The sequence below is a fragment of the Notolepis coatsorum genome (genome assembly GCF_963971535.1).
Source record: "Notolepis coatsorum genome assembly, chromosome: 14".
Classification (NCBI taxonomy): Eukaryota; Metazoa; Chordata; class Actinopteri; order Aulopiformes; family Paralepididae; genus Notolepis; species Notolepis coatsorum.
The window spans coordinates 101,181,793-101,208,439 of NC_140178.1; the positions used below are offsets into that span (position 1 = coordinate 101,181,793).

Consider the following 26,647-nt stretch of genomic DNA (forward strand, 5'->3'; position numbering starts at 1 on the left):
ATATTCTCTGTTAGGATCCCTGGGTAACAGTACTGTATATTTGCATATCATATATGTCACAAATGTAACAGTACTCTATATACCTGTATGTCCCTATCTCATAAATGTCATGTCATATGAATTGAAAATGGGGGACCCTGATGTAAACAAGACGAACGTTTTTCTCTGGTCTGCATCCCCTTAACAATTGTGTGTATTGCGGCTACGTGGCGTAGTGGGCAAGGCGCTCGCCACGAATGCGGAGACGCTGGGCTCGCCTGTTCGAGCCCAGCGCTCCACATTGCTTTCAGTTTAGCTGGTCGTTCATACTAATACACATTGGCCGTATTAGGGGGTGGGAAACTGATGGGTGGGGATCGGGCGTTGTGGACAGCGACTCCTACAGGTCGGTTGGTGCGCCTGCGCAGTAGAATCAGGAAGTGTCGGGGGCAGCGTGAGCCTCCCACGCGTTACTCCTCGCCACTGAGAGATCGAGCTGCGCAGGTGAAAAGATGCGACTGCTGTTACCTCAAGTACCGGAGGGGACTTGTGCTATGTATGACTTAGTCCACATTGCAGCCGGCTTGTGGGAGGCAAGAAACAGCGTTCGTGACAGGGGAGGGTTGAATAGGATGATACGAAATTGGGATGGGAGAAAATATAGAAAAAAAATGGGAGAAAAAGTGGATAAAAAAAATAATTGTGTATTGAGCCCCGTACTGTATTGTACCCATTTTGCAATATGTTAAATAAAGTTTTCATTCATTCATTCATTCATTCATTCACGTGTAAATATAAACATAAATTTGTTTACATTGTGCAGTTTACTAGCAAAAGTCAAGAGCCAATAGGCTCCAATCAGAGAACCGTACATCACTCTAACATACATGATTGAAAGCGTTTGTATTACTCTAACGGGTAAATATGGTGGGTGGAGATATCGTTAACAACAACAGAAACTCCACCCACTCGGTGCAGAAGGAAACACAAAACCGCGTGCTCCTGAGATTTTTTAAACACGTGCCCACCACGACGACCAATGGGGCTCTTTCTAGTACTACCTCGCTCGTGCGGTCGTCCAATGGGATTTGAATTTTATTTAATTTATTTTGTTTGTGTTTAGGTTTTATTTTTATTTTTATTAGGTTTGTATAGGGTGGTGATGTTAGGGTTGGGTATTTTGTTTAGTTTGTTCTGGGTTTGTTGGTTTTTCTTTATTGTTTTATTTTCTTTGCCGGTGGGTTGGTGGGTTCTTGCCTGTATCCGCTCCAGTTGCTGGGTTGTACAGTAGGTGGCGGTATGCGCCTTTCTGTGGTTGCGAACCGCCATTAACTCCAAAGAAGAAGAATAAGAAGAGGAAGTCCAATGGGCTGCCGAGCTCGTCTTTGTTGTTGTTGCTGGTGACGTCATGAAAACATTGTTGTTGCTGGAGAGGCAGGAGCGAGAGAGAGAGCGAGAGAGAGAGAGAAGGGACGGTTAACGGTTGCGAGCGATCATTGACTTAGGTGTTTTTGATAGAACTAGGGATAGGTTTCTTTTCTTTCTTCGACCCCGTGGTTGAGTGAAGAGGAAGAATAAGAGCTTGTTGTAAATGTCGGTGAATATGGACGAACTCAGGCATCAAGTGATGATCAACCAGTTTGTTTTGACTGCCGGCTGCGCCGCCGACCAGGCGAAGCAGCTCCTCCAGGCGGCCCACTGGCAGTTCGAGGTTTGATTGATTGATTGAAAACTTTATTAACAGATTGCAGAATGGGTACAGTACAGTATGGCTCAATACATACAATTGTTAAGGGGATGCAGACCAGAGAAAGACTTTCGTCTTGTTTACATCAGGGTCCCCCATTTTCAATTCATCAGATTCATAACATATATGACATACACGACATACAGATAAGACAGTACTGCTACATCTATACATTTATGACATACCAGATTTGCAAATACAGTACTGTTTGTGATACAAAAAGAGTCCAGAAAAGAGAGTATATACATTTGACGTAGAAACTGTACATTGTACTGGACTAGTCACTAGAGAGGAGGAACGCTGTGTGCTTTTGTTTTAGCTTGCATTCACACTTATCTGTTTGCCTTACACTCTCATTTATACCTGCCTACTGTACTTTCTACAATACTGTAATCAGAGTAATCATATCGTCCTACCTCAAACTATAGTCTACCCATATTATAACTGTATGATAGCATGTACAATAGTGCTGTGTATACATATAGATTTACCGCATATATATATATATACATCTGTCTGTCTAGTTATTATCCACACCTGTCTGTATATATACGTGCGTATAATGATTTTTACATAATACTATATTTACATCCCTTATCTACTCATGCTGCTGGCAAGTATGATTGACTTACTTCCATAGTAGTGTCTTTATACCTGTAATAATAATATCATTGTACTTAACACACTGTACATACATCTGATTATCACTATGACTCAAGTAGTACTCATTTAAATATATTTGATGATACCCAATTTAAATCACCTGTACATACATTGTATTACTATTGCACTTTACTGTTACATTTGCACTCTGGTTGGACGCCAAATTTATTTGTGTGCTGCATCATGATGACAATACATTATAATCTAATCTAATTAAATCTAATCTAATCTCTCTAGCTAACGTTAACACACTGACTATAGCGAGCTGACGTGGTGTAGCAGCAGCTCCATTCAATGGCCGTTTTTTGTTTACATTCTCTGACAGGAATCCACTATGTCATTGCTGGCTAACGGTTGTTAGCCGAGCTGTTGGTTGTAACTTGATCTCTCCGACGTTATAGTTGACTGTTAGTGATCTCAACGTCTCAAGATCCCCCTCAGATAGCAAGTCACCTGACAAATACAGATCCACTTCTTTTAAAACGCATTTTAAGACATATATAAGGGCCAAGGCACGTCTGATAATAAACTGCATTGTCACGTCTTATTCCCTAACAGCACCCATAACGTTACATAAGAAGTTATTAATTTAGTCCTTTGGCTCGAGCAAAGTTCTCATTCGTTGGAATTGGGTTGTAAGTATGGAGGTGGCAGTCGACTCGGCTAGCTTTTTTTTTTTTTTTGTAAAGTTAACTACAACTTTGCAAGAATAAAAAGGACACACACTCCACTTGAGCAAAGTGATGTAGTCTTCTTATTCATAATGTATTCAAGAGAGCAAGCTATATATTGGATACATAAAGGGGCATTATCCCTCCAGCTGTCCTCGTGTTGGAAATCTGAGCTCTGGACGGGTATCTTATCAGCCGGTATTCTCAGTACTCCAGCTTCCGTGCCATCAACTCACACCTTTTATAGACTTCTGTGTTTTCAGGGCTGCTTGTGTAGATACACCATACCGTTTCAACCTCAAAGTCACACCTATCCCACAATGTCAGTTCCTGTTTGAGTATAGTTCCTGGCCACTTTGAAATATTCAACAGAAACACAGTTGAGCAACTGGCACCTGGAGGATCTTTCTACTTCAAGTCTGCTCCTCCAGAAGGGTTTTCCCAAACACACACACGTCGTACGCCTTCTCCGTTAATGGCCAATCTGTTGTTGCCGTGGTCAGTTGGTTTTTGTACCCGGGCCAGGTGGTTTACTGAGGGGTGGGGTGTATAGCTGCTGTTTGGGAGGATCTTGATTGATGGGAATGGAATGCATCGCAGAGACAAGTCTCCCAGTCGGGATGAAAGAGTTGGGCTCTTCCCAGGTGGACTGTGACTGGGGTCAGACTTGCCCACGGGCCACACAGCCTGTTGTTATTGTTTGTCCAGAGCTGTCAGCCATGTAGGGGGCTGGTTCCTGGTGATATACTGGAGACAAAAACACCATGCAAGTAGGAAGGCGATCATTTGACAGTACCATGTTCATTTCTTGCTCTAAAGTCATAATACGATGCCCCAGGTGTACTTCCACAAAATCTCTCTAATCTGAATCCACATTCCACACCTCAGGAATAGACGTCATTCAAACGAGTGTTAAGATTCATCAGATGAGTGAAGAACGGGACAAAGGTTATTCAAAACACCTACACACAAAACACCTCCTTACGCTGTAATGCCTTTGCATGCATCGTCAAGGACAGCTGATAGGTAGGTATATACGTTATGGACCTAACAAGTTCCTACTATACGATTCAGATGGGTATTAAAATGCTGCAAGGCTATTGTCCCTCTCTCTCTAGTGCGACAGCAGTGGCCTGGTTTCCTCGTGGTTTCCTCTCGGGCTGTGTGGCCAGGGGGCATGTTCCATCCTCTCAGTCCCACGGTCCCGAGCTCGCTCTCACCACACCAGTCACTTTGTTTTACGCGTCGATAGCAATATAGGACAGATCCGAGACGTTTATTTGTATAGCACCTTTCAAAACGGCTTTACAAATAACTTTGAACTACAACAAGATACTTTAATGCCACACAACGATGGTTGGTGGTAATTGATTTCGGTACAGATGTTGAGCACTGGTTATATCAAACATGAAACAGACATCAAACATCAAAAACGTCAAAACATATATACATAAATACACTAACTACTATTAGATTGCTAACAAAAGAAGCCCTGTAAGGTGTTTCTTCAGCATAAGACGGAGTGTAAAGACAGTAGGCGTAGGCCTGTATTAAACAAGGTTTTTAAGGGTATAATAATCTGTAATGCTGTCAGACGGCAACCTCTAGGCAAAAGAGCCCCCTCTTTGTTTACATTTCTTTGTTTTGGTTTGACGTGTGGTTTAGATTTGAGTGGGTGAGGGCTGTCCACACCTCGGAGCCCCCTGCACCCTCCCGTACACACAAACTCAAATTCAATATGCACATCAAACCAGAACATAGACAATGTAAACAAAGAACCAAGATCAAAAAGGGGGCTCTTTTGCCTCGAGGTCGCTGTTTGATGGCATAACAGATTCTACCAAAAAAAAAGAAAACTTCATTTCCTCTGTGCTTGGTCTCTTTTTGTTGGATCCCTCCTCCATCTCATCATCTGTGTTCGTATCGTTCCCGTTCGTACCAATAGTCTTTGTTCTACCATTTAAGTTTTTGTTTCAGTGAGTGTATACTAGAGTTTTCCACTAACGGCAGTGTCTTTCCTTCCCGTCGGTTTGTCGACTGCTACATTTATAATGCAAACGGCTTCTCCGGTTTGGGGGGGGGGGGGGAACTGTTCAACCCTTTCACTGCCACAGTACCAAACGGTTAACCCCTTTCACTGTGACAATATAACCCTTTCACTGCCACACAACAGCGGGTTAACCCTTTCACCGTCGGTAGTGTGATGATAGTAAAGGGTTAACCTTCTGTAGTGTGGCAGTGAAAGGGTTCAACCGTCTCTAAACACCGTCTGTAGTGTGGCAGTGAAAGGGTTCAACCGTCTCTAAACACCGTGGAGGGTCTGATGTGTGTAGGTTCACCCCCCCCCCCGTGAATTTTTTTTGTTTACGTCCGACGTCACGATCGGCTGTGTGTTTGTTGTGTTTACAAGCGGCAGGAAACGGCCAGAAGAAGACCCGCCGCGACAGTGAAGAGTTCATGATTTATGATTGTTCACCAAAAACCTCCAGTCTGGGAGAGAAGGAAAAAAATCCCGGAAACACAAAAGAACAGTGTGCACTCTGTGGCCCCCTTTTTTTTATATAAACAATAGCCGCGAAGCACACTCATGCTTTGATATGTGTGTCACGTTGAGCAGCAGACATTCCTGCACTACCGCTGCTGTTGTCAAACAACGAGGCTGTGTGTTGGGGGAGGGGCGCGGGGGGAAAGCACACATTCACTGAAGTGTGGGCCAGAGAGGGAAACCAAGGGAGGCGTTAGTTTCAAGTGTCTTTATTTGAGCTGTGATACAAAAATACAGAATACTTTTATATGAAATGCTTTTTCCTGTTATGTGCACCTGAGAGTGTGCTAGATTAAAAAAAAAGATAAGTTAAAAAAAAGATTTTCTACGCCGAGAAGCGAAAAACAAGTTCATTCGTTTTTAGATTCAAATGTGTTGTTGTTATTGTTGTTGTCATCATACAGCACAAGTACAGAACAATGAAAATATAAGTTTGTCATCCCACAGAGTGAAGGTGTAAAAGTGAAGTGCAATAGTAGTAATATACTGGGTATAAGTAACATATGAATTGGTACTACTGCGTGTAGTGCTAATCGGATGTATGTACATAGTTGTAATATAATACAGTGATACAGATATAATGACGGTATGTGGTATGCGTCATACTGGTGGCCAGCAGCGTATCTAGTAAGAGTAGGTAAGGGATATGTACAGCTATAGATATAGTGTCTGTCTACAGATATGTAAAAGGATTATGTGCAGGTATGTACAGAACAACCTGATAACACACATTGGTTATGCTAGTGTAGGCCTGGCCTACTGCTACTTTCTCTTTTTTTTCTTGTCTTTTTCTTTTAATTATATTACATTCTGTGTTTGTATTCAGTTATATTATTTGTGTGAGGACTAGGGGTTGGGTACCGTTCACATTTGAAACGATACCAGTTCCTGGAATTCGGTATCGGTACTCAACGGTACCTTTTTTCAGTACTTAACTCTCTGTAACAAAAAAGAAAAAAAGGTTAGTTGTAAAAAGAATAAGTCCAAACACGCCACACAAAATTAATTGCATGATCATGTATTATGTTTTTAAATGTTTAAATATCAACTCCTCTGACCTCATCTGGTTTTTCCAAAGACACAGGAGACGGGACAGTAATTTATATTTGTGGAAAAGGCTCCCTCTTGTCTAGTATACATATTATACTCTTATACTAAATGTAAAGGTACCCAAATTTGGTATCGATTGATCTAGCATGAATCGGTACTCGGCAGTACCCTTAAAAGTACAGAGTTCAGTACCCAACCCTAATTACTAATTACATTCTGTGTTTGTTCTAATGGGGATCCTAATTACACATAAACATAAACTACTGCTACCTTTACTAAGAAGTATCACCGTATTTCCATCATTTTTTTTGGTTACTCTAATGATGGTAGTGACCAAAAAAACAAACGATGTAAATACCATGATATTTCCAGTCTGTATCATGGTTTACATTGGATTACACTGTGGTATTATTTTACTGCAAAAGTGGTACTGTGGTGAGAACTGGTGATATACCTTTTCACCATGGCAGTCAGCCAGCAACACAGTACATTATTTATACAACAGTCGTGGTGTCGTTGTATGAAATGACCATCAAATTGCCATAATACTTTGTTGTTGCCTGATCTTTTGAAGTGTCGTGGAGGTGATTTTTGTTTTTAACCAAGGGGAAATCACATTATCGGCAGTCCAGCGTTTTTTCGCAAACCACAGACATGAATCATGCTTGAGTCAGGGAGAGCACAGCGGGATGTTTTCTCTCAGGGAGAGGACATGTTTTGGCTGTGCTGCGTATCGAAGTGTTGCTTCACTCCAGACTCCAGAGGTCATGGTGTTTGTGTTCACGCCGGCCCTTTTGTGTCCATAACAAAAGGAACAACAACACTAGTAGTAACCGGTACACTTCCTCGTTGTTGCCTAGACGGGGCGGACGTGAAAGCTTGTTTACATTTTACAGTCAGCTTTTTGACCTCCACAAGCACATTGTGAAGATAATTGTTGTGAGAAGGTTTAATTTTTTTAAGCAAAGACGATTGTTGTGAGTTTTTCTGTTTTTTAAGTATATGATAGTAGTCATATTACTGGTGGGGAAAATGATTTGTGTAAATTTCCCCCATCGGGAGATTGCTATGTGTTGAGAAATCGTGATGAAATTTTATCAGAAAGGTCTTTATTGCCAAGTAGTTTTCACATACAAGGAATTTGCTTTGGACGTTATCGGTGCGACATTAACGGACAGACATGAACAGACAGATAATACAATAAAGAGGTGGAGTAAAATAAAATGAAATATGAGCTAAGTTAAGCACAATAGAATAATAATAATTATTATGAAATAAAAATATACGCCAGGGGCTGTACAACTGTAAATAAGAGGTTGAATAAAATTATATGGGATATAAACTGAATTAAATATAGCACAATAGAATATAGTACAATTATAAGTAAAATAGGAATAGGCCAGGGCTGTACAATTAGTCAGATGTGGTCAATTATATATTATACACTAATTGTAAAGACGTCAAGAATCAAAGTGGAATCAGGTGAAGCTGTGAGTCCCTGCTCTACATCCCCACCTCCTAGCAGCTGGCTAGTTAGCCTCTGGCCTCCTGACGCACAACACTCAGGTTTACTAACCCTGGTTTAGATCTCTCCACCCAATGGAGGATAATGCTTTTAACCCCTCGCTGTCACGTGACCCAGTCATGCCGACTGACCGTAGGCTGGGGTCACAGTCGTGCAGGGAGGAAAAGAGGCCAACTATAACAAAGATAAGATATTCCTTTATTGATCCCCTTTGGGAAATTGTGTGTGTTGGGGGGGGGGGGGGTAATAGTAGAAAGACATAGATATAGGTCATACAATTAGATCTGAATATGAAGCTATGAGGACAAAATAAACGGTGTGTAAACAATATAATTAACTCTGAATATAAAAATATGAGAAAAATAATAAACAAAGGTGCAGATGAGGGTCTGTATGCCCTATTGGTTATATTTTACGTTACAATGAATAGATATAGGCAATAAAGAATTTATATATATTATGAGTAAACAGTATACACAAGGTGCAGTGTATACTGTTTGTTTACCCTAACTGGCATCATATGTGTTGTGCTATAAACTACGCTACTAACTAGCTAGTAATGTGTTGTGTTGTGCTCAGCTCAGCAAACCCAAGTTCAAGTGTTCACAATGTTCTCTTCCATTTCCTCCCTTTCTCTCTGTCCTTCTGTCTTGTCTCTCTTTCTCTCTCTGTCCTTCTGTCTTGTCTCTTTCTCTGTCCTTCTGTCTTGTCTCCCCTCTTTCTCTCTGTCCTTGTGTCTTGTCTCTCTCTGTCCTTTTGTCTCTCCCCCTCTCTTTCTCTGTCCTTGTGTCTTGTCTCTCTCTCTCTCCCTCTCTCTCTGTCCTTCTGTCTCGGCCCCTCTCTCTCTGTCCTTGTGTCTTCTCTCCCTCTCTATTTCTCTCTCTCTGTCCTTCTGTCTTGTCTCCGTCTTTCTCTCTCTCTCTGTCCTTATGTCTTGTCTCTCTCTCCCTCTCTCTCTGTCCTTCTGTCTTCTCTCTCCCCCTCTCTCCCTCTCTCTCTCTGTCCTTCGGTCTTCTCTCTCCCCCTCTCTCTCTTTCTCTCTCTCTCTGTCCTTATGTCTTGTCTCTCTCTCCCTCTCTCTCTCTGTCCTTCTGTCTTCTCTCTCCCCCTCTCTCTCTTTCTCTCTCTCTGTCCTTCTGTCTTCTCTCTCCCCCTCTCTCTTTCTCTCTCTCTCTGTCCTTGTGTCTTGTCTCTATCGCTCTCCACAGACGGCTCTAAGCTCCTTTTTCCAGGAGGCCAACATCCCGAGTCACCACCACCACCAGATGGTAAGTGTATTTACCCCCCCCCCCCTAAAAAAAGCCAAGCGGTCTTAAGGCATGTATTCCACAGTGTCAGTGCTGGACGTAGTGAGGAGGCCTATTGATGACACGGCCGTATCGTGATGACATTCTGCACCCACTGACCCAGTAGACTGGAACATGGAGGCATACATCTGTGTTTCCATTTCCATCAGTCAGTCGTTAGCGACTAATACATTTGTTTCAGGCACCTGGCCGGCCGTACTTTTCTAGACCACGTGTGTTGTGTGTGTGACGAATAGGGGTGGGCATTGGTTTTCAAATTGTCGTTAAATTATATATATATAAAAAATTATTAAAAAAATTATTGGCTTATGCAAATATAGTTTTGTCTCAAAACATTTATATTTTCCCTTGTTTTTACCGCCACCTACAATGTGTAGTGTATGGAGAGGGGACCCAATTAACTGTTACACCACTGAACGGCATGCTGTGTACAACTCGCTAGCTAGCCAGGTAGCAGTCTGCTAACAGCTGGGAGAACAGAAAACATGAAGAAAGAGGGACTGGAGATGTTACATTGTAGCAAAGTTTTGTATGTTTTCCATGTTGTTTCACTTAACGTTCAGAATGAATGCTTTTGTTTCCGAAATACGCTAAACTGGTCCGCTAGCGTTAGTGTTAGCAATGACAGCAGCCAGCTAGCTTGCTTGTTTGCTTATCTCACATTCGCTATTAAGTAAAAACAAAACCATACGTTGACGTGGAAGCTCTAGGGCAGGGGTTCTCAAACTTATTCTATATACCACGACCCCATTTTATTTAGGATTTCTTTTGACTACCCCACACTAATTTCAACGTGGAATTAACACATTAACTGCCACGGAATTTCAGCATTTTATACCATTCTCTGCCAGTACTGTAAGTCTATGGAGATGTTCACCTTCTTTGCAGGGCTATAACTTTTTAAATTGTATTGCTAAATTGACATTACTATGGCCCATTCAACATCGATTAGCTATCGTTCAGGATGTAGGAACGTTTTACTTTTTCATTCACACATTCATACGAAAATACCGTCTAGATTATAAATATGTTTTTATCGTTTTCTGTAGTAATTCCTAGAACGTGAAATATAGGCATAAATGCATATATACATTATCAAATGCCGTTTGTTGCCGATCCACGCTATATTAAAAATGTCAACTGTACATGGTCCTAAACGTTATGACTGATCATGCGCGGGTGAACGGAGGGGGGGGGGGTGTCGTTTATAATTCCGTGATCGTCGTTAAATGATTTATGTAGTATGGGTGATATATAGATCAGAGCAGTTTGCATGGATAATAATAAACAAAAACGCTGAAAGTCACGGCAGCCTCCTCTTACCGTTGGGCGATGACACTGGAGCAAAAAGATCCCAGTTATTTGATGGGGATCGAGGCGATCCATTTCCGGTTTGTATAATAATAATAACAGCCCAAATCATGTCGATTATTGGGTTATGGCAGCGATCGCTACACATGGACGTGTGTCTTGAGTCCCGCAACGATAAGCGAGTGGCCGGACGTATTTAGGAGACGCACCGATATCCAACCGGCATTTCCGGTTTGGCAACTCGCCGATCATCCACCAGGTGGCAGTATTGAAGCGTTGCAGAGTTGTGCCGAGTCCCACAGCATCAGACCAGCCTCCGTGAGGGAAATATGAATACCATGGCGAAAATATGAAATATGATCAAAATAACGTTGTACGCCGTGGATTGGCAGAATTCGCATGAACTTGAAACACGTCGTACAACGTGAATGGCGCACAAAGTGTTAAAGGAAAACTCCAACATTTTGGGAAATTAGCTTATTTAACATCTTCCCTGGAGTTAGACAAGAAGATACATACCCTTTTTGTCTCTGTGCGTGCATTTAGCTTTGGGAACAGTCGCTCCGTTAGCGTAGCTTAGCTTCATCACTGGAAGTGGGGGATATTAGGAGCCTGATGTTCCCTTACACTGTATACAGTCACGAAATACACTCCAAATACAACTCCAAAACGTTCATGTAAACATGTTGTGACCTGTATTCACCACGTGGAGAAATAAAAAATAATTGAATTAGACAATTACGTTTTATAAGCAAATATACTCGGAACAATTTTTTGCCTAACCACTCCTCTCTGAGCGCAGCCAGTGATTTCAACGTGTCGTCGTGATTGTTGACATTCTCATTCATTCAAAGGATCCGAACCGATTGAAGTTTATGGATACCATGACTTAAAATCCTCTTACCTTGACGATTAAAAGCCTCCCCAATTTAGAAAACAGTAATCCAATGGCTGGTATTGTTATACCGGACGCTCTGAGCTAACCGGAGCTAACACAGATCAGGATGGTAAAGCATATATAATGACTTCCTTTCTGGGGTTTTCAAAATAAAAGTGCGACGTTTATAGCAGCGGAAAACGTTTATTTTGTACATTATCTAACGTTAACACGAACCTAAACTAACGTTACAACTAACCTCAGAGAGGAGTGGTTAGGCAAAAAATAGTTCAGAGTATATTTGCTTATAAAACGTAATTGTCGAATTCAATTATTTTTTATTTCTCCACGTGGTGAATACACAGGTCACAACATGTTTACATGAACGTTTTGGAGTTGTATTTGGAGTGTATTTCGTGACTGTATACAGTGTAAGGGAACATCAGGCTCCTGATATCCCCCACTTCCAGTGATGAAGCTAAGCTACGCTAACGGAGCGACTGTTCCCAAAGCTAAATGCACGCACGGAGACAAAAAAGGTATGTATCTTCTTGTCTAACTCCAGGGAAGATGTTAAATAAGCTAATTTCCCAAAATGTTGGAGTTTTCCTTTAAGGAATATCAAAATAAAAGCACACATTGTTGAACTTGATCATGCTTATTAGAACATTTTATTACAGCACTATGTTATCAATACACATTTATAAAACGAGGCATATTTAGCCAAAATATGTTGCCAGAACATAAAAAAATATATATAGATTTCTTTAGACATTCTTTTGCCAATGCGCAACCCCACTGTCACCTACCCACGACCCCACTTTGGGTCGCGACCCGTAGTTTGAGAACCGCTGCTCTAGGGGGATTTTCACTCCACCGTTGTTCTTCTTGTTCTTCTCTTCCGCTCTGGCAAAACTAACCACTCATCGCTGGTTGAAGTACAAACACGTCGCCACCGGAGCGCCAGTGCGAGAATGTCTGCCCAGACACCACTCCGGTACACTGAGAAGCACAGGGAGAGTCTTAATCAGCATTGTGTAAACTCGCTTGGCGAGGGCTTAAGCGTTAACAGACTTTCATTCATACATGTCCGCACTGCGGCTTTGATTGCACGCTGCCACGTAAACTACCTGGTTATGAAAGGCATCCACTCCACAAAGAAAGAGCCCACACTGCGTGCGGTGACCGAAACAAATGATTGTGCCAGCGCTGACTTCCAGAGAAGTAGCTTGTTCTCAATACTCAGTCTCAGCACAGGAAAACAATGGCACAAGGCCATTAAGCCTATGTCCCCGGGCCCAGTGCAGATGATGCAACTCTGTTCCCCTGACAGCTATTGTGTGTGTATGTGTGTGTGTGTGCCTGAATCTAAATCTGCTTCCATTGACCAATGACATCGCCCTGGAGGCACAAGCTGGAAGCGTCTCCCACATGGAGGCAGTGAGCATGCGGTGTCGGCCTGCCCTTGCTGCCCCCCCCCCCCCCCCCCCCCCCCCCACACTAACATCTGTATGTCTTCACTGCTGGAGCAGCCAGCAAGCCTGTGTTTTTGTTTTCCTTCCTTTTCTTTTTTATCTCTCTCTCTCTCTCTCTCTCTCTCTCTCTCTCTCTCTCTCTCTCTCTCGTCCAATGCCTTATGGGTGTACGTGCTTGTCAGTTGCTCTGGGAGGAGCATGTTCCAGCTTGAGAACGACGGGAGAGCGAGAGAGAGGAAGTGTGTGTGTGTGTGTGTGAGAGGCGGGGGCTGAGGTTTGTTATTATTTTGGGTGCAGTGCCATTACATCATAGTGCTGGAGGCTCTGTGTGTGTCTGTCAGGAGGAGGAGGAGGAGTGATGGACGAATCCAAGGCTGTATGGTGGTGGAGGAGGGAGAGACTGAGGACTGGTGAGAGAGGAGAGGGAAGGAAGGAGAGGGAAGGAAGGAGAGGGAGGGAGGGAGGGAGAGAGAGAGAGAGGGAAGAGGGAGAGAGAGGGAAGGAGGGGGAGAGAGAAAGAGAGGGAAGAAGAGAGGGGGAAGGAGGAGGAGGAGGAGAGAGATTTCAGAGGAGAAGGGAGCGTCAGCTGCCAGTGTGGGTCTCCCCCTCCGCCGCCTCCCCCTGGCCTGCTTGCAATCCTCCTCCTCGGACCGGTGGGGAGCCATGTTGGGAAAGGCTGGGTGTAGAGCATAAAGGGCTCAGTGTTGCAGCAATAGTAAATAGAGCGTGGCCCTCAATCAAAGAACTCCCTGCTGACAACAGGCCTGTCTGTGGTGTTCTTGTAGCCAGAAAAGAAAAAAAGAAAATCATAACCCACGCGCAAGGATGTACTGTAATTATTCTGGTCTGTTTTATGTGTCTTGTCTGCAATCACAACAACACAGACAATTTGTGTCTGGGTCCGACTCAGATTTGGTTGATAGGTTGACAGTCGCATTAGCACTATTGCATTAACAATTAACATAACAAAAAAGCAACAGATTAACGTTAATAAATGGCCAAATTAATTAAATAAAAGAAAATGAAATAAAAGAAATGGCCATTTATGTGGGAAATCGGCTGGTTAATACAGTTAATACAATGAAATCCCTTTTCATCGCCAAGTAAATTTTTAACGCATACCAGGAATGTGTCCTACTACTGGTCCTGCTTGATATTCTGCTAAATAGACCAGAGGGCTGGTTTATATAGGCCAGAGCGTGCTGTACAGCGGGTGTAGCAGCATGTCCCAGAGTGCCATTCCAGCTTCAAACTGTTTTTCAGTGTAAACTCAAACGGGAATGAATGAGCCATTCAGGCTGAAAGACGACAGCTTACCGCCTGTTCGCCCCGAAGCGGAGTGGGATGACGTTCAGGTTAATGGGTTTGATAAAAGAGGCTAGAGGCAAGAGAGAGAGAGAGAGAACCGGTCGGATTGCCATTGTCTGTTAGGAGGTGAAGCACGAGCGTCGTGTGTACAGTAGTGACACGTCATCGTCAAGGGAACTCGGGAGGGGGGGGGGGGGGGTAGCGTTCCCCTGAGAGACGTTACTGTTTGCAACGTGTGTGTACTCGGACGACCTCGACAACAGCCTCTTGGCGGAGCAGAGAACCCCCCCCAGGTGGGTGCTGCTGCAGGGTGACATGTTGTTGTGAGTGCCCCCCCGACCCCTGGCTCTGACCCCCGGCTCTGGCCCCCCGTCTCTGACTGCAATACATGTATTTATTCATTTGTAACTCTCAGGGAATATGGACAAAATAACACTCGGAAGTCAACTGCATATCCTATACTGTATTTGAGTATTCTGATGGAGAGTCCTCTCTATGTTGTGCATACACCAATGACATACACCAATAACTCACCCCTTCCCCTCCTCCCACATTGTGCAACATCCTACCCCTCAAGTGCAATATCCACGGACACTGGAATACAATTATTTTGTATATTGTACAGTATTAACATTGTTTTATTGTATAGTATTTTATGTTTCTCTTTTATTACTTGTGTGATTTTACATTTGCTTCCACTACTTAAGTTTGAGTCCCAAATCTCGTTGTATGCTAATATAATGACAAAGTACAATCTAATCTAATCTAATGTATTGAGGGGCACTGGTCTCCGCTTTTGTCAACAGGAAAGACTAAATTACTTCACAAATGACCACTTAAGGCTCGCAGCAGGCCCCAGGTCAGGTCATTGATCGCAAAGGATTTGCAACCGAATATTATATATGACTACTTTATTTAGGTTTTTGTGAATTGGTAAAATGAGCTTTGGTCCGAGGGGGATTATGTACGAAGAGTACAGTATTTATTTACACGGTTCATCCAGCGTCGACGTAAACATCCTCAAATGAAATCTCAACGTCTGCACTTGAACCACACGGCCATTGTTTTCCGTTTAGAGTCCAGAGCAGAGCCAACGCAAACAAACACTGATCACTGTTACCAGGGTTCACACAAGGTCCTTGGAAGTGCTTAAAGTGCTTGATTTATTTTTACCAAAAAAGTCAAGGCCTGGAATTCCTTGAAAACGGCTAATTTCTTTTATCAAGGTGCTTAAAAAGTCCTTTGAATTTAAATTAACCATTCGCATTGAAAGTGTTGTTCATCCATGATCAAATTGTTCTGAATCAAGAAAAAGAAATTGTTATCTAAAGTGTTGTCGGAAATTGGTTTTAAGCCATAAATATTGGACCCTATTTTCTCTTCAATAAAAAACAGCATTTAAAAGTGAATTGTATCCTTTTTTAAATGAAACATAGTGCTTGGAAAGGTACTTGAAAGTCCTTGAATTAAATGTTTCAATGTCTGTGGGAACCCTGTCTACATGTTAATTTCTTCACTTTCTTCTGGTTTTCCTTCCATCGTCGAGACGTCAATGAGTTTTCGGGAGGAAATCGTATTTAACAAATAATTTATTTTCAGTGAAGAAATGTTGCCTGTATAAAGAACTATGTGTATACTGTATAAAATCTGTTTCATATGGTTAAATATATATATATTTTTTGTCCAGATTGACACACATTTTAAGCGGTGAGGAGGGACCAAGGCCCTCTTTTCTCGATGCTCCAATCACAACTATTGCTTTTGAGGGAAGCGACAGTTGTGATTGGAGGGTCAAGGAAAGAGAGGGCGGGACTTGGGAGATAGCTCAATTCTTGGTATCTGTGCCCACAGGCTAGTTAAAGTTAAAACAACCTCATCTGCTACACGTTAGCCTGAAGTTCTACATCCACCTCTGCCTTACACACTACAACAGCAGTTCAAATTAGCACGTGTGGCGAATTAAATGTGTGAGCGTGTTTTGGTGCGTGTTTGTTTTCAGTATGTACGTTTATGTGTTTTGGGTCATGTGGACGGCAGATTTGGCCACAGACCCGCCTTCTCAGTCAAACCTGATGAACTGGGCGCTCATACCCCCCCACCCCTTCGCCTCTGCGGCCTGTGTGTGTAAACGAAGCAATAAAGAACAAAGCAGCAGAGCTTAGGGACTCGTAGTGTCGCTCTAGTGTGCCCAAACGTTTTGGACGCGGGGGGGGGGGCCGAGGAAGGCTGCAATGTTAACACGGATGCTGGGTCCTGGGCCCTGGGCCAGATAATGTGACTGAACATTGAGAATTTTATCAATGTGTGTAGCAATCAAATAACAAGCGTCTCTCGGAGGTCTAATGTCAGTGTGTTTGTACTGTGTATAGTAGTCAAGTTAGTTACAGTAGTTCCATTGCATCTAAAATAGAACATGTAGAATATCTCTGGAGCTCTTTTTGCAGGGGGGGGGGGGCGGGCAAAAATTATGTTGTCGAGGGCCAAATTGGGTCCTACTTCGGCCAACCCTGTTCTCTACCCCCCTCACTACTGTTAATTCAATTACATTTATTTATTTGACATTTATAAAAACTAGGGCTGTCAGTTTATCGCGTTAATTAGATTAATTAATTACACAGCAAATTATCGCGTTATGAAAATTAACTCAATGTATTACAAAAAAAAAAAAATTATAATCTTTTTTAAATCGTATTCATTCCATAAGAACGTAGAATACACATTTACATACTTTTTTTTAATATGGTCCATTTGCATGTTCTTGGTATCTGATTCTAGGGACATCTATGGATCTCAGGGAATGTATTCTCAGTGTCAGAAATACTCTGTTACTAGGCTTGAGTAAATTGTAATGAACCAAATGAGAATATCAATAAAATTTTTTTTTATCTTTGACTGTGAATAACACCATGCTCAAATTGACCAGACCTCGGTATTCTAAACTCTGTGTCGGTCAATTATTTTGCGACAATGACCTCGTAGCTATACATTATCCCTTACTTAACTCTCAGGGAATGGACATGGGGGCCAAAAAGGATGTTGTCGAGGGCCAAATTGGGTCCTACTCCGGCCAGCCCTGTCCTCTACCCCTCTCACTACCAGCCCTGTCCTCTACCCCTCTCACTGCCAGCCCTGTTCTCTACCCCTCTCTCACTACCAGCCCTGTCCTCTACCCCTCTCTCACTACCAGCCCTGTCCTCTACCCCTCTCACTACCAGCCCTGTCCTCTACCTCTCTCACTACCAGCCCTGTCCTCTACTCCTCTCACTACCAGCCCTGTCCTCTACCTCTCTCACTACCAGCCCTGTCCTCTACCTCTCTCACTACCAGCCCTGTCCTCTACCTCTCTCACTACCAGCCCTGTCCTCTACCCCTCTCACTACCAGCCCTGTCCTCTACCCCTCTCTCACTACCAGCCCTGTCCTCTACCTCTCTCACTACCAGCCCTGTCCTCTACCCCTCTCTCACTACCAGCCCTGTTCTCTACCTCTCTCACTACCAGCCCTGTTCTCTACTCCTCTCACTACCAGCCCTGTTCTCTACTCCTCTCACTACCAGCCCTGTCCTCTACCCCTCTCACTACCAGCCCTGTCCTCTACCCCTCTCTCACTACCAGCCCTGTCCTCTACCTCTCTCACTACCAGCCCTGTCCTCTACCCCTCTCTCACTACCAGCCCTGTCCTCTACCTCTCTCACTACCAGCCCTGTCCTCTACCCCTCTCACTACCAGCCCTGTTCTCTACCCCTCTCACTACCAGCCCTGTTCTCTACCCCTCTCACTACCAGCCCTGTCCTCTACCCCTCTCACTACCAGCCCTGTCCTCTACCCCTCTCACTACCAGCCCTGTCCTCTACCCCTCTCACTACCAGCCCTGTTCTCTACCCCTCTCACTACCAGCCCTGTTCTCTACCCCTCTCACTACCAGCCCTGTCCTCTACCCCTCTCACTACCAGCCCTGTCCTCTACTCCTCTCACTACCAGCCCTGTCCTCTACCTCTCTCACTACCAGCCCTGTCCTCTACCCCTCTCTCACTACCAGCCCTGTCCTCTACCTCTCTCACTACCAGCCCTGTCCTCTACCTCTCTCACTACCAGCCCTGTCCTCTACCTCTCTCACTACCAGCCCTGTCCTCTACCCCTCTCACTGCCAGCCCTGTCCTCTACCTCTCTCACTACCAGCCCTGTCCTCTACCTCTCTCACTACCAGCCCTGTCCTCTACCCCTCTCACTACCAGCCCTGTCCTCTACCCCTCTCACTACCAGCCCTGTCCTCTACCTCTCTCACTACCAGCCCTGTCCTCTACCTCTCTCACTACCAGCCCTGTCCTCTACCTCTCTCACTACCAGCCCTGTTCTCTACCCCTCTCACTACCAGCCCTGTTCTCTACCCCTCTCACTACCAGCCCTGTCCTCTACCCCTCTCTCATTACCAGCCCTGTCCTCTACCCCTCTCTCATTACCAGCCCTGTTCTCTACCTCTCTCACTACCAGCCCTGTCCTCTACCCCTCTCACTACCAGCCCTGTCCTCTACCCCTCTCTCATTACCAGCCCTGTCCTCTACCCCTCTCTCATTACCAGCCCTGTTCTCTACCTCTCTCACTACCAGCCCTGTCCTCTACCTCTCTCACTACCAGCCCTGTTCTCTACCTCTCTCACTACCAGCCCTGTCCTCTACTCCTCTCACTACCAGCCCTGTCCTCTACCTCTCTCACTACCAGCCCTGTCCTCTACCTCTCTCACTACCAGCCCTGTTCTCTACCTCTCTCACTACCAGCCCTGTCCTCTACCTCTCTCACTACCAGCCCTGTTCTCTACCTCTCTCACTACCAGCCCTGTCCTCTACCCCTCTCACTACCAGCCCTGTCCTCTACCTCTCTCTCATTACCAGCCCTGTTCTCTACCCCTCTCTCACTACCAGCCCTGTCCTCTACCTCTCTCACTACCAGCCCTGTCCTCTACTCCTCTCACTACCAGCCCTGTCCTCTACCTCTCTCTCATTACCAGCCCTGTTCTCTACCCCTCTCACTACCAGCCCTGTCCTCTACCCCTCTCACTACCAGCCCTGTCCTCTACCCCTCTCACTACCAGCCCTGTCCTCTACCCCTCTCACTACCAGCCCTGTTCTCTACCCCTCTCACTACCAGCCCTGTCCTCTACCCCTCTCACTACCAGCCCTGTCCTCTACCCCTCTCACTACCAGCCCTGTCCTCTACCTCTCTCACTACCAGCCCTGTCCTCTACTCCTCTCACTACCAGCCCTGTTCTCTACCCCTCTCACTACCAGCCCTGTCCTCTACCTCTCTCACTACCAGCCCTGTCCTCTACCCCTCTCACTACCAGCCCTGTCCTCTACCTCTCTCACTACCAGCCCTGTCCTCTACCTCTCTCACTACCAGCCCTGTCCTCTACCTCTCTCACTACCAGCCCTGTCCTCTACCCCTCTCACTACCAGCCCTGTCCTCTACCTCTCTCTCACTACCAGCCCTGTCCTCTACCCCTCTCACTACCAGCCCTGTCCTCTACCTCTCTCTCACTACCAGCCCTGTCCTCTACCTCTCTCACTACCAGCCCTGTCCTCTACCCCTCTCACTACCAGCCCTGTCCTCTACCCCTCTCTCACTACCAGCCCTGTCCTCTACCTCTCTCACTACCAGCCCTGTCCTCTACCTCTCTCACTACCAGCCCTGTCCTCTACCTCTCTCACTACCAGCCCTGTCCTCTACCCCTCTCTCACTACCAGCCCTGTCCTCTACCCCTCTCACTACCAGCCCTGTCCTCTACCCCTCTCACTACCAGCCCTGTTCTCTACTCCTCTCACTACCAGCCCTGTCCTCTACCCCTCTCTCACTACCAGCCCTGTCCTCTACCCCTCTCACTACCAGCCCTGTCCTCTACCCCTCTCACTACCAGCCCTGTCCTCTACCTCTCTCACTACCAGCCCTGTCCTCTACCTCTCTCACTACCAGCCCTGTCCTCTACCTCTCTCACTACCAGCCCTGTCCTCTACCTCTCTCACTACCAGCCCTGTTCTCTACCCCTCTCACTACCAGCCCTGTCCTCTACCTCTCTCACTACCAGCCCTGTCCTCTACCCCTCTCACTACCAGCCCTGTCCTCTACCTCTCTCACTACCAGCCCTGTCCTCTACCCCTCTCACTACCAGCCCTGTCCTCTACCTCTCTCACTACCAGCCCTGTTCTCTACCCCTCTCACTACCAGCCCTGTCCTCTACCCCTCTCTCACTACCAGCCCTGTCCTCTACCTCTCTCACTACCAGCCCTGTCCTCTACCCCTCTCACTACCAGCCCTGTCCTCTACTCCTCTCACTACCAGCCCTGTCCTCTACCTCTCTCACTACCAGCCCTGTCCTCTACCCCTCTCACTACCAGCCCTGTCCTCTACCCCTCTCTCACTACCAGCCCTGTCCTCTACCTCTCTCACTACCAGCCCTGTCCTCTACCTCTCTCACTACCAGCCCTGTCCTCTACCCCTCTCACTACCAGCCCTGTCCTCTACCTCTCTCACTACCAGCCGTGTCCTCTACCTCTCTCACTACCAGCCCTGTCCTCTACCCCTCTCACTACCAGCCCTGTCCTCTACCCCTCTCTCACTACCAGCCCTGTCCTCTACCCCTCTCTCACTACCAGCCCTGTCCTCTACCTCTCTCACTACCAGCCCTGTCCTCTACCTCTCTCACTACCAGCCCTGTTCTCTACTCCTCTCACTACCAGCCCTGTTCTCTACCCCTCTCTCACTACCAGCCCTGTCCTCTACCCCTCTCTCACTACCAGCCCTGTTCTCTACTCCTCTCTCACTACCAGCCCTGTCCTCTACCTCTCTCACTACCAGCCCTGTCCTCTACCCCTCTCACTACCAGCCCTGTTCTCTACCTCTCTCACTACCAGCCCTGTTCTCTACCTCTCTCACTACCAGCCCTGTCCTCTACCCCTCTCACTACCAGCCCTGTCCTCTACCCCTCTCTCACTACCAGCCCTGTTCTCTACTCCTCTCACTACCAGCCCTGTTCTCTACTCCTCTCACTACCAGCCCTGTCCTCTACCCCTCTCTCACTACCAGCCCTGTTCTCTACCTCTCTCACTACCAGCCCTGTTCTCTACTCCTCTCACTACCAGCCCTGTTCTCTACTCCTCTCACTACCAGCCCTGTTCTCTACCCCTCTCTCACTACCAGCCCTGTCCTCTACCCCTCTCTCACTACCAGCCCTGTTCTCTACTCCTCTCTCACTACCAGCCCTGTCCTCTACCTCTCTCACTACCAGCCCTGTCCTCTACCCCTCTCACTACCAGCCCTGTTCTCTACCTCTCTCACTACCAGCCCTGTTCTCTACCTCTCTCACTACCAGCCCTGTCCTCTACCCCTCTCACTACCAGCCCTGTTCTCTACCCCTCTCACTACCAGCCCTGTCCTCTACCCCTCTCACTACCAGCCCTGTCCTCTACCCCTCTCACTACCAGCCCTGTCCTCTACCCCTCTCACTACCAGCCCTGTTCTCTACCCCTCTCACTACCAGCCCTGTTCTCTACCCCTCTCACTACCAGCCCTGTCCTCTACCCCTCTCACTACCAGCCCTGTCCTCTACTCCTCTCACTACCAGCCCTGTCCTCTACCCCTCTCTCACTACCAGCCCTGTTCTCTACCTCTCTCACTACCAGCCCTGTCCTCTACCTCTCTCACTACCAGCCCTGTCCTCTACTCCTCTCACTACCAGCCCTGTCCTCTACCCCTCTCTCACTACCAGCCCTGTCCTCTACCCCTCTCACTACCAGCCCTGTCCTCTACCCCTCTCACTACCAGCCCTGTCCTCTACCCCTCTCACTACCAGCCCTGTTCTCTACCCCTCTCACTACCAGCCCTGTTCTCTACCCCTCTCACTACCAGCCCTGTCCTCTACCTCTCTCTCACTACCAGCCCTGTCCTCTACCTCTCTCTCACTACCAGCCCTGTCCTCTACCCCTCTCTCACTACCAGCCCTGTCCTCTACCCCTCTCACTACCAGCCCTGTCCTCTACCTCTCTCACTACCAGCCCTGTCCTCTACCCCTCTCACTACCAGCCCTGTCCTCTACTCCTCTCTCACTACCAGCCCTGTCCTCTACCTCTCTCACTACCAGCCCTGTCCTCTACCTCTCTCACTACCAGCCCTGTCCTCTACTCCTCTCTCACTACCAGCCCTGTCCTCTACCTCTCTCACTACCAGCCCTGTCCTCTACCCCTCTCACTACCAGCCCTGTCCTCTACCCCTCTCTCACTACCAGCCCTGTCCTCTACCCCTCTCACTACCAGCCCTGTTCTCTACCCCTCTCACTACCAGCCCTGTCCTCTACCCCTCTCTCACTACCAGCCCTGTCCTCTACCCCTCTCACTACCAGCCCTGTCCTCTACCCCTCTCTCACTACCAGCCCTGTCCTCTACCTCTCTCACTACCAGCCCTGTCCTCTACCCCTCTCACTACCAGCCCTGTCCTCTACCCCTCTCTCACTACCAGCCCTGTCCTCTACCCCTCTCACTACCAGCCCTGTCCTCTACCCCTCTCACTGCCGCTCCGCAGGGACTAAACTCACAGCTGTTTTCCTCAGCCTGTTGTGTTCCATAGGATGAACGTGTACTAGGACCAAAAAAAGAACACAAAAATAAGACTATTTGATCGGTGTCCATGTGGTCAAACCGAGCCCGTCTGTCTCCTGAGAGCGGAGCAGCTGCAGCCCTAGTTGACCCATCAGACGGGACCGATGGAGACCTCCCGGAGAGCTTTAGAGCCGGCGTCCCACATCGACACTGGGCCACGAGCCCAACTCCTCCACGTTACACAGACCTGTCCCACGAACATACAGATGGTGTGTGTGTGTGTGTGTATTGTGTACCACTACCCATGCATGTGTTTGCGTGTGCCTATGCCTATGCGTGAAAGCCCCTATGAACGAGCAGCGTGTTATAAATAAAACAGGCCTCACGTTGGCCTCCCACCACACACAGCTGAGAGACCCCCACCTCTATTTATGCCCCGCTACCTGATCCCCGTGTGTTTTGTATGTGTTTGTGTTTGTTTGTGTGCGTGTGTGTGTGTGTGTGTGTGTTTAGTTCCTATCCCACTGCTGGCAACGCGGCACTACTTTCTAAAATTGCGTTCCCTTAATTAATGAGCTCAATGAGGACATCTGGCATTAAACTCAATGTCACACTGCACTTAGGGTACAGTAGGGAACATAGGGTTGCATGCAGCTGCAGGGAGAGGAAAGGAATCCTCTTGAGTCCTGGGGGGGGGGGTTTGGATCCTGGTCATGAAGGATTCCTCTGTTTAGAGAAGCGTGGTCAGATGTACGCACTACTCACCCTCAGGCTGGCAGCAGTCTGGACACCAACTCCTAATATGAAGACTTTAATGAGCATTCCAGCCGTGGGTCGTACCGGCCGCCGGTTATTAATGTCAATGCAGCGCTTTATGTGTAAACCAGGGTTCGCACAAGGTCCTTGAAGTGCTTAAAGTGCTTGATCTTTTACCAAGAAAAGTCCAGGCCTGGAATTCCTTGAAAACAGCAATTTTTTTTAACAAGGTGCTTAAAAAGGCGTTGAAATTCAAATCAACCATTCGCATTGAATGTTTTGTTCATCCACGATCAAATTGTTCTGAATCAAGAAATCGTTATTTTTTTTTCTCTGTTTGAATGAAATCTGACGAGTCGCTGTCTCGCGCGCTCCAACTGCTTTTCCTCATTTCTTCTTGGCGTGTGATGCTCTAGCTGGCAAGCAGGCCAAGAAGATGCTTAAAAAACAGCATTTAAAAGTTAATTGTATCCTTCGAGTGACATCCTTGAAGATGAAAAATAGTGCTTGGAAAAGTACTTAAAAGTCCTTGAATATAATTTTGCAATGTCTGTGGGAACCCTGGTGTTCTGAACATGTATTTTTATTTAGATCAGATTAGATTCAGATGTATTGTCATCATGCAGCACAAGTACAGTACAACGTAAAGAAGTTTGGTGTCCAACCAGAGTGCAACTGTAGCAGTAAAGTGCAACAGTAATATATACAATGTACAGGTGATTAAACTGGATATAAAATATATAAATGAGTACTACTGAGTACAGTGATACAGGTATAATAAAGACACTATGGTAGTAAGTCCTACAGGCCAGTGGCATAACTAGTAAGAGTAGGTAAGGGATATGTACAGATATAGATATACTATCTACAGATATGTAAAAAGGATTATATATGCAGGCATATACATTACAGACATGTATACGCCTGAGATGTATATATAAATATGGGTTATATGCAGGTGTTTAAATGGATAATTATATAGAAAGGATTATATGCAGGTATATTCAGACAGATATGGATATATATATTATATGGTGAATATAAATATATATACAGTATATACACCATTATTGTACATGCTATCATACAGAGCTATATATGGGTCTTATGCAGGTGTATAAATAGGTCTATAGAAAGGAATATGCAGGTGTATTCAGACGGCTATGGAAATATACACCATAAATATATATCGTGTAGACAGCATTACTGTGCATATTATTTGCTGGACTGTGTAGAAGGTTCAGTTCCAGTGGGACACCTGGTCTCTAACCTGCACGACTCACCCCGGTCTCTGTCCTCCCCCCAGATGTGCACTCCGCGGAACACACCCGCCACGCCGCCCAACTTCCCCGACGCCATCACCATGTTCTCCAAGCTGCGGACGTCCGAGTGCGGCGGCAGCGCGGGGAGCGGCGGTCCCGCCCAGGTGTCCATGGCCTGCTCGCCCCCGGCCCACCACGCCTCCTCCTCCGCGTCGTCGGGCTACGCCTCCTTCTGGGCCTCGTCGCCGCCCGGCCACCAGCCGGCCTGGCTGCCCCCGTCGTCCCCCACCGGCCACCACATGCACCACCACCACTACCACAGGCACCAGACTCCCATGTGGCCCCCCGTGGCCCAGCCCAGCGGCGCCCAGCAGCCACCTGTCGTGTCGGCTCTCCACGGCCAGAGATGAGACTCTTAACGCGGGCCGAGAGCTGCTGGGCCTGGGGGGGGGGGGGGGGGGACGCCGGCGCCAAGTACAGCCTAGAAGAATCAGTCGCCCAGGGGGGGTGGGGGGCGGAGGGGGGGTCAGGGTGGGTTCAGGGGTCGGAATGAGAGGAAGAACGGGTCTAGAAGGTCATGCGGGGGGGGGGGGGAGACGAGATACTGTTGTTTTCCTTTTCTTGTTTTCTAAAATGATGACGATGAGCAATCTCTTTCTTTTTCTCATCGTAACTCATCCACCCCTAGGAGGACGACCACTAATAACACTGAGGACGTGGGGAGATGACAAACAAACCTTTTGAGGCTGGAGTCTCACTTCTCTTTTGGGGGGCGGGGGGGGGGGGGGGGTTTGTCATCAACGCAAGAAGCAAAGCCCTGGACTGAGCAGAGCACTTACACTTATTTAGGATAGGAGCCATGAGATGCGTCAAAGTGCTTGATGATTGGCCTTTTCTTTTGTTTAGATTTTTTATTATTTTTAGTTTTTAGAGGCTCTCTTCTCTCCCGTCGGGTTGGGTGTGACGTCCCAGCGGCGCGTGACCAGGAACTCGGGGCAATAACCAGCAGAGACACGGAGGGACGAGACTGCTTTGCATATCACAAAATGGTTTCCGGTTGGGCAAAGAAAATAAAAATAGAAAATAACGTGTTTGGATACATGTTATTTTGTGCTATGAATATCCTGTATTGTGTGGATAGGACTATAGATCATGTTATTAACACTGTAGCCTAATGGTTGAGTTTCACTCATAGCCATAGAAGCGCTAAAGCACATTGAGACTTCTCGCGTCAGGCTCTATGTGTCGACACTAAACGCTTAGGTTTGAGAATGTGTCTTAAATCACATGAACCCTGTTACAGATGACTATTAAAGGTGGAATCTGTAATGTCGTCAAACGGCGACCTCTGGTCAATACAACGACGTTGTACTGTGCTTTGTTTACATTTAGTTTTTGTCTGGTGTCAGTGGGTATGGGGGAGGGGTTGCTACTGGTGGCCACACCTCGGGCTCTACCAAGAGAGGTCTGGAGAAATTCATGATATAATAAGTTATAAACTAAACTCCAACCAAGACATCAGACCAAAACAAAACAAAAGTAAAGCACGGTATCAAGGGGGGGGGGGGGGGGGGGGGCGGGGGCTCTT

General features: G+C 46.4%; 1 protein-coding gene across 1 annotated transcript; it reads left to right on the forward strand.

The window, feature by feature from the left end:
• Positions 1–1,425: 1,425 nt before the first annotated feature.
• ubald2 (UBA-like domain containing 2) lies at positions 1,426–25,495 on the forward strand. The gene is made up of 3 exons (XM_084328514.1): positions 1,426–1,690; positions 9,389–9,448; positions 25,104–25,495. Exons 1-3 carry the CDS (start codon positions 1,571–1,573, stop codon positions 25,467–25,469), a joined length of 546 nt encoding a protein of 181 aa, XP_084184640.1. The 5' UTR covers positions 1,426–1,570; the 3' UTR covers positions 25,470–25,495.
• Positions 25,496–26,647: the final 1,152 nt, after the last annotated feature.